The sequence below is a fragment of the Anopheles darlingi genome, chromosome 3 (assembly GCF_943734745.1).
Source record: "Anopheles darlingi chromosome 3, idAnoDarlMG_H_01, whole genome shotgun sequence".
NCBI lineage: Eukaryota > Metazoa > Arthropoda > Insecta > Diptera > Culicidae > Anopheles > Anopheles darlingi.
In genome coordinates this window covers 15,873,967-15,882,586 of record NC_064875.1, presented here as the reverse complement: position 1 = coordinate 15,882,586, position 8,620 = coordinate 15,873,967, and the positions used below count along the sequence as shown (strand labels likewise).

General features: G+C 44.7%; 3 protein-coding genes across 4 annotated transcripts in view; 2 read left to right on the top strand and 1 right to left on the bottom strand.

The window, feature by feature from the left end:
* The first annotated feature begins 328 nt into the window (after nucleotides 1–328).
* LOC125956998 (phospholipase A2 inhibitor-like) lies at nucleotides 329–2,373 on the top strand. Its single transcript, XM_049689348.1, has 2 exons — nucleotides 329–449; nucleotides 1,201–2,373. The coding sequence occupies exons 1-2, from the start codon at nucleotides 430–432 to the stop codon at nucleotides 2,159–2,161; spliced, it is 981 nt and encodes a 326-aa protein (XP_049545305.1). The 5' UTR covers nucleotides 329–429; the 3' UTR covers nucleotides 2,162–2,373.
* A 234-nt stretch (nucleotides 2,374–2,607) lies between these two features.
* LOC125956994 (serine protease grass-like) lies at nucleotides 2,608–4,172 on the bottom strand. Its single transcript, XM_049689337.1, has 4 exons — nucleotides 4,004–4,172; nucleotides 3,498–3,924; nucleotides 3,229–3,425; nucleotides 2,608–3,162 (listed from the first exon to the last, which is right to left on the bottom strand). Exons 1-4 carry the CDS (start codon nucleotides 4,065–4,067, stop codon nucleotides 2,744–2,746), a joined length of 1,107 nt encoding a protein of 368 aa, XP_049545294.1. The 5' UTR covers nucleotides 4,068–4,172; the 3' UTR covers nucleotides 2,608–2,743.
* Nucleotides 4,173–6,383: 2,211 nt separating this feature from the next.
* LOC125956950 (polyamine-transporting ATPase 13A3) overlaps nucleotides 6,384–8,620 on the top strand; it is a 17,987-nt gene continuing 15,750 nt past the window's right edge. The window contains exon 1 of one of the 2 annotated variants that reach the window (XM_049689257.1): nucleotides 6,384–7,586. The gene's annotated coding sequence lies outside the window, so the exon portion shown is untranslated. The remainder of the gene's footprint in view (nucleotides 7,587–8,620) is intronic. The other variant, XM_049689256.1, reaches the window with a different exon arrangement.

The window sequence follows — 8,620 nt, the reverse complement described above, 5'->3', positions numbered from 1 at the left end:
TAGATGAAGAAGATTTAATTTCGTTTCATTTACTTTGACCGACAAGGATGATTGGTGACGTCAACAAGTTATTATCCGCATTGGATTGTGCCCAGGAGTATCTAGTGATTCATCCACTGAGTCATCATGCCCTGATCAGCTGTTAAACCCCGCGATCGTTCAACAAAGTTATGCTGATCATACCGTTAACTTTGCGAAGATCATGACACGCACACACACTCGACACGATGATAGCGATTTCACTTTGCACTGTACCGTTGTTGGATCGTGTTTGTAGTTGAGCTTTTGTTTTGTGACATCATTTATGTGCGCACCTAAGCATACCTGTGGCGCCGGTTGAACTGAGCGGTCGATATAAGAGGATCACTCTTCGGTCGGGAAGACAGTAGATATATTTTAAAGTGATTAGTGTTCCAATCAGAAGCGAAAATGATGCTTCCAACGAAATGGTAAGTAGACGGTTTTAGTGTTAGCAAGTGTTTCTCTTGTAGATTTTATGGTTCAGTGTTATTGTTAAACTATACGTGATCTACCGGTAAATAGTCGTGATCTAACAATGGCTAGAATATAATCCGTCGTCGTAATACGCGCCAAATAAAATTTGTTCATCAAAGAAACGTTTCGTACGTAGTTAAAAAAAAGTGTTTCATATACGAATGTACATAATTGGTACATTCCATACCATTCCTCTTTAAATCATTGAAGCTATAAAGCATTCAGTGATGATCGCATGACCGTTGAAACAATGATCTCATGTTTTATCTAAGGCATGTTTTATTCAATAAGTCTAATGCCAGTGCACTCGACAATTCTATACCTCAGCATCCGCATTGATGGTATAGATATAATTGCCAGGTGTAACGGTAACAATCGTGCCTTTCTAAATCGTGTACTACTTGTCTAGCGCGAGAGTGATTCGTTGACTATGACCAGGTGTTGGTGTATTAAGAGTCTTTTTCTAGTATTTTCACTAGAGCTCTAACTGTTTCTTTCAATATTTTCTATCATTTTATGTTATTGTTATTGCAATTAAATGTCTCAAACAAAGAACAAAGTAACAGAGTCTCTTAATTAGGCAATGCACTAGGCGTCGTGATTGTATCTCGCTTTGAATTTGAATTAGAATGTTTATAAAAGGTAGCCTCAGGCATGTCACAAATAATGATCAATTTTCTTTTCTCCCTGGATGCCATGTTTCAGCAACTTTATGGGGCTTACTTTGTACATAGTACTCTGTGTGCTACTACCGGTGCTCTCGCAACCCCGCAAGCGAGTAGCTACGCCTACAGCAACTACCTATGAGTGCAAAATTGAGGAATTTCAACAAGATAAGTACTGTGTGTTCCGGAACGTTGTGTACAATGGACGCAACGCTATCGCGTTTAAAGCTGCGTCATCGCAGGAGCAACAAGTCGCCTTTGTTGACAGTAACCTGAAACACATCCCGATGGAATTACTCACTGCGTTCCCCGATATGCGGGTGCTAAATGTGGTCAACAGCAACCTCAATAGCGTCGTAATCTCGAATAAACTGGAGCGTCTTTATGCGTCTAAAAACTCCATCAACAAAGTAATAGTCCTTCAGGACCCAGCGACCACGACAATGATCGAGCTGGTGCTCGACTCGAACCGGCTACAGGACATCTCGAACATTACACGGTTGGCAAAGCTGGAGATACTGAACCTGAGCGGTAACAAGCTACTCCCTAAGGAAAATGCCATCGAGCTGGGCTGGTTCGCCAGGCTGAAAAATCTGCGCCAACTGCGACTGTCCGATGTTGGGATGTATTACATAGATAATGCACGTGACTCTAGCCTGCCGGAGCTCCTGCTACTCGATCTGTCCAACAACGATCTGATAACGTCGAACCTGGATGTTAAAGTGTTTGCACCGCTACGCAAACTGGAGTCTCTCCAGTTGGCACACAATCAGCTCACCAAGCTGGATGCACTCGAATTGACAGAAAACAATAAGCTGAAGGAAATTTACTTAGAAGGTAATGATTTTGCCTGCAATTATCAGTCACTTTTGGTAAAACATTTGATCCAGTCCGGAATTGAGTTTCCGGTGGAGCACAAAAACGTTGACTGCATGCAGGGCTACTGGAGGCAGGATGGTATGTGCTGCCGGAGTGGGCTCCTGGATCGGATAAGCCTGTAGACGCTCGGCGTAACCCATGTAGGTGGTGATCACAATGTTTGGCGTCGTCAACATGAGTACTTAAGACAATTATAAAACCAAATAATAAATAGATAATGTTTGACACAAAACCATATATTTTTTCTCAGTTAAAAAATAGTATTTATTCCATTTTTTCAAGATCGCCTATTATGGTTTTCCAAGTAAAGCACCACAAACCATTGTTAGGATGTACATGAACGCCACAAAGAAACACACAAAGATAAAAATCTGGAGCCGAGAGGCATCAGCATCACTCGATTGTACACAATCGATACTCAACCAAACGGAACAAAACGGTCTAGTTGAAGTATTTTCGCATCGAGATGCGAACAGCCATGACCATGCATGTTGATTAGAACGCTGTCTACGCCCCCGGCTAACCGATAAGGAGTAAGGAAGCGATGCCGGACAGCCATAGCGGGAGATAACAGTCAAGTTGTATATATTTCATAATTTGTTTGCACATATTTGATTACTAAACATTTCATTTTAGTTAAATATGTATATTGTTTAGAATAAGCTACGTGTTTGGTCGAAACCGACCCAGCGAGATGATCACGATCACGGTTGCATATTGTCGACTATCCATTCCATATAGGGAGATACACGAGTATAAATTCCCGGTACGCTCCTTATACCACAAGATTGGATACCGGCCGACACAATGCCATATTCAACAAAACGGGCACCTACGAGTCCTATGCTGAATCCTAAGGGTCCTCCTGAATCGCCCTTGCAAGAGTCAATACGGTTTTTACCACCAGCGCACATTTGATGTTCCTCTGAAAGGTCTATTATAAGACCGTTCCTTCTTAAGGTAAGTTGGCATTCGGGTACTGGGACAGAATCCAGCGTAGCTTGCATTAAAACGTCCGAATCCGTTTGGTTCTCTGTCATACCCCAGCCGGCCACGATAAATCTCGGCAGCTGTAGTTTCCGAACATCCTCTCTAGTTGGTAGGCAAATTGGTTGAATGGAATCTGTAGGCGAATGAAAATTACGTTTAGAAGCATGGAATTTGATGCTCGGGGACGGCGTTCATTTACCAGTGTATGTGGCTGCTTGTGCCATTCGAATCAAAGCTATGTCGTGCCGGCCAAATGGACTATTGTATCCAGGATACACCACCGTTGATTCTATGTCAACCTCAATCGGTGGATCGGCGCAGCTTCTTTCTCCATTGCTATAAACTATGCAATCAATAGGTTGACTTTTGTCCTGTTCACCAAGTCGTAGTTTAAATCTGTGGTAAAAGAACGAATCAGTGCATTCAGCCACACGTTCGAATGATGCCGTAATGTTCGAATGATCTTACAGAGTCCAACCGTTACCAGTTCTCACGCAATGTGCTGCCGTCAAGACGTAGCGGTTGTTGATCAACGATCCTCCGCATTGATCTTTAACCTCCCCATTTCTTATGTACCGCAGCACTACCATCCACGGGTACTCGAATGGGTCCGTTGTATTGCCCCAAGCGACTTTTTGGTAGATGCTTTTGCCACACGTTTCCGTCGGTAATAACCTCCACTTGGACACAGCTGTGTCAGGGACGATTTCCGTTGGTTGGCAGCAGATACTACGCACCACACCGGACAAAGTGCAGCCGGCACGGTTTATATAGTTCTGGATGCCCCTACTAGGTGGTGTAGATGACTGGACAATAGCGTTAATGTTTCGACAACGTCCGATTGGCACACAGAATCCTGCCCTACGAGTTGGTGTCGTGCAGGCGGGATCGTTTTCTGGAGTGTTTCGTTGGGGACACAGAAAGAGTATCAGCAAATCTCGTCCTTCTCATAATCGGTAAGGCGAGTTACTTACGGGACAACACACTGCACACTTGCGCGACTATCAGTAAGTAACCGATGATTTTTCTAAACGCCATCTTCCGATCCAGCTGTGGCACTGAACTGAAAGAATATTGTTTATGATCGATCTTGATAGACTAGGCGATCGAATCGAGGGTCCCCTATCACTGTCGATCGTACGATTCTCCGGCACCATTTTATAGAAAATGAAGAGGCTGCAGAGTAGATTCCGATACGCACAGAGGTTTCATTGGTGTATGTAAAAAATGAACTATTTTTTTTCATCTCTTCTGCGTAATCGTAAGATGAAGTGACCAGGACCACGATGACACATTTTACTACAGCTTTTAATATCAGCTTCAGGCGGTCAGTGAGATGGTGCGGAATTTCCTTTCCATCGAGTTAGATGCAAATAAACAAGGTTTGCCTAGTTTCATAGTGAAATAAATAACATAAGTGTTTCCCTGCTAAAAGTAACACTACTGTTATCGCATATGGAACTTCCCACATCAGCCGGAGCTGTGGAACCGTGATTGTGATACTCTTTATTTGTGTGCCTAGCCTGGTAGAACCTGGGGTTTTCTATTTTCTAAGGTTTTTTATATGGTTTACGACTGATTACACATATTTAGCCAACTTCTGATGCCGTTCCAATGCGGTATGTAGGATTCATTTCTTCCAGATTCGGAACAATTGATTTTTTAAAATTTTCCACGTTTTCGGTGGTGAATACCACACTTTAGGGTAGCTCATACACCCAACGAAACAAAAATAGCACCACCTATAACACGATTTTCGGTCACTTAGTAACTCTCTTTGGGGGGGGGGGGGGGGGGGCTATTTCAGTCGTTTGCCATTATTTTATATTTTTCTAAACCGAAAATTCACTCTGTTCCCGCGATCTGAAACACCATTCTAAAGAAATGGTGCTTCTTTCTCCCAACAGTAACACTTGTGTTACCACCCATCGAAAAGCATCTCGGTAGCAATACAAGGTGCCGGCAATCACTGTTTCATAAGTATCAATTTAGTAGCCACCGTGCGATACCATGCTATGTAATAGGTTGGCGTGCGGAACGATTCAATGATAAGGTCATTTGCTGTCTCCATCATCCTGCTGCTTCTCTGCTGGTCAGTGCGAGAATACGATTCAATTGAGGCCCGCGTATCCGTTCCATTCATTCAGCCCATGCTACCACCATTCCCCACACATACAACCAACAAGGCCAAATGAATTTAATTCGCAACATAACCGCCATCCCGCGATCCTATTGCTTCTTGCCATGGTTTTGGGATACACGCGGGACCAGCAGATACACCCGGTAGAACAATCCCATTGTACTCTGAACGCGTTCGATGGGGATGCTACCCGCGGTTTGATTTGTTTCACTCAATTACATTCCACGATGCCGCCAGCACGCGATAGAAGACAAATTTAAGGAGGACAGTTTGCTACAGAAAACAGTATAGTGAAGGTTGGTGCATACCTGGTTCGAAAATTGCAAAAAGTACCGTGACTGTGTTTGTGTATTGTAGATGACGTTAAGCAAAGTTAGTGTGAAACAATAAAACCGTTCCGTTTGCAAAATCTTATATAGTATCCAACCCTCCAATCCAACAGTAAGGAATGTTCTAATCGCCCTTCCTTAATAGTTGTTTTTACCTAATAGTGATTTTGGTGTAATTATTGATTTAAAACCATTGTTTCCATTATCTGGAAGGGGGTAAGGGGGGTGGTTAAAAGGGTGTAGCAACTCCCTCCCCACCCACTCCATTCCTGCCCACGTGTTTCTGTGTTTAGCACATTTCAACGAGTATTTAACCGCCAAATTTTGAAATGAGTAACTCGAAAACTCAACTGCACCCGTTTACAAGGCATGGTTAAACTGTTTCAGTAAAAAACAAGAGCCCGTGCTACACGAAGCGTAATTTTACGCGTAAATTTACAACCCCGTGAGCAGCGAGAAGACCCCTCTGCTAGCGACGCAGCGAGAGGAAGGCTGAGGAGGTTGAAAAAGAAATCCCCTCCCCTCCCCCTTTAACAAAATGTATGCAACCAGGTCGAAATTGTTCTACCGGCGGGTCGCTTAAGCGTTAAGCGACCCGGTTGCATACCTTTCTGCAATGGGGTGGGTAGCCGCGGTTCATCGCCGGTTTGTTTATCATCAAAATCATCAAAAATCATCAAAAAATGGAGCCAAAACTGAAGCTGTGCGTTTCTAATTCGTTAACTTATGAGGAAACCCCTAACTTAACTCTAGCGTAAACGTTAAAAAATAATGCTAAATTTCCTCAACCCGGCCACGTAAACAAGCGAAAACGTTTTGGTAATTTGTAAATTTACGCGTAAATTTACGCTCCGTGTAGCAGGGCCTAAACACCTTGGCGATTTTCATTCCGGTCCGCGTGTGTATTCCGAAATCCGAAATTATTCCGGAAATTGAATTTTACACCCTCAAAAAATCATTTCACGGTCAAAAGCCGGACGGTGTGGAAATCTTCAGCGGTTAACTGATAGTTTCTCGAGTTTCGCGAGTTTCCCAAGTGTTTTCTCGTTCTACGGGCCCCGGAAAACAGCAGCAAATCCTCGCACATCGATCGATCCCAGTTACCCGGAACTTATTTATTGGCACAGAGCAGAGCCGGGTTAGCAACAGCGCGACAAATCTGCACCCCACGGCCCCCCCCAACGGGCGTGAATACCATCTTATCGTCACCTATTTCTGTGTATTTCTGGGTGTGATTTCTCAACCCACTGCGTGCGTGCGTGCGTACGTGCGTGCGTGCGTCCGTGCTGGTGTATTTGTGTGGTGTAGCCTTCGATATTTATGGTTCAGCGAATCGGACCGAACATGCGGTGACAAATATGCAAGAAAACGTGTCAATTTCTATCCGAGCCGCGGCTTGCGAAGTGAATTATTTGCACTGAACAACGAGGAAGGAAGGAGTGAAGGAAGTGTCGACGACAGTGTTCCGCGGAGTGATACGGGCTGGAAAGGGTGCGATGCACCATCGATATCCTGTGACGCAGAGCAGGCGATGATGCAAGTGGTGCCCGAGTAGCCGGGAGTGCAGAAAGATGAAGTAGAGTGTTCACAATTTAGTTAATTTCTTTGCGACCGTGTTACACAAACGGAACTAGATGCATGCCGTGGTCCCTTGAGATCATGCAGAATACCAGCATCTCCCTGCGTACGGTTTTTTGTGTGATTGACAAGAGTCGATAAAAGCGGCAATCATTCTACGAAACGAGAAACCTCACGGCGAAACACTACATCCCTCAACAAACCACCACTTCGCCTCCTGCTACTACTACGATCATCGATTTTAACGCGAACGAACCCTCCCTATTTCCAAGCGACTCTTCCATACGGAAACAGTGATTTTGTCCAGAACACACGGATTCGCGAGCGGTTCTGCTGCTGGTGCTGGGTACAAAGGAAACATCCCGGAAAGCATCAAAAGTGGAACGCTTGTGACCGAGAAGAGGAGTCTCCCATCCCCCCAATCGTAGCGCACATTGATTCATCGCTACTACTACACAGCGCTACTTGGAGCACACGGAACGTGGCATACTACTGCTGGGGCTACTACTGGTGAGTGTGTGCGTATTTATCGATTTGTGGAACGACCACTTGGGCAGAAAACACTGTTTTGTTTTAGTTGATTCATCAGAAATCGTCGCACCATCGGTATTTTCCATGATGGGACACCTTTCCCGGTTTTCCGAGCATTTCCATCTGTCCCGTATGTCCGCTTCGGGTGCGTGTCCTTGGGGCGCGGTGAAATGGTGCGTCGTGCACGGATTGTTCGTCGAGGCACGAAATGGATTGTTTCCGGTCGGTGGGTTGGTCGGTCCGTCGGTCGGTGGTCGATTTCCATAATCGATCGGCAGCGGCACCTCTACCGTGTGGCATGCCGGTATGGCAATGGCGACAGTGTGTTTGCGTCGCGTTTGCGTCATTCATTCTTAGTCACGGATCTTTTTTTTTCAGTAAAAGGATGATTCAAAAAATTAAATAAAAATTAAGATTGAGTGGATCCAATACACAAGAGGACTATGCACCGGAACTGTATTCCTCGTGCAGACCACCAATTGCACAAATGGAAAGCAAACGCCCAATTGTTCCTTCCATATCAGATAGCCCAATTTAATGGTAGACGAATGATAGCGGCTGATAGTGCAATGAATCACAACCCGGTGGTTCCAGAACCATCCATCAGTTCCGTAATAAGCAATATACCTGTGCCCGTTAAGATTATCGGTGCCACAGTATTGCCGCCGTAAGGCCCGTGATAAGCACGCGATAAATATTATCTAATTAGCTGTTCGATCAGGGTCAATATTTTTTGTTACTGTCCCAAGACGCTCCAGGATGGGAAACCCCCGGCTTTCCGGTGCGTCATTTTGCCTTTTTTGATAGGGCTTTCTAGGATGTCGGCGCGGCGGCCGCCTACACGTAGCGACAGGCTGCTCTGCCATTCGATGGCGATAATGATTATGATGAATTGCCCCACCGCTCAAACGTACTAGATCGCGACCGTGAACTTGCTACACTAATCATTTTCAATTTTAAATGCATTAGCAACCGATTGGACTTGTTGAGCCGTTGTTCTGTTTTGTTTTGGG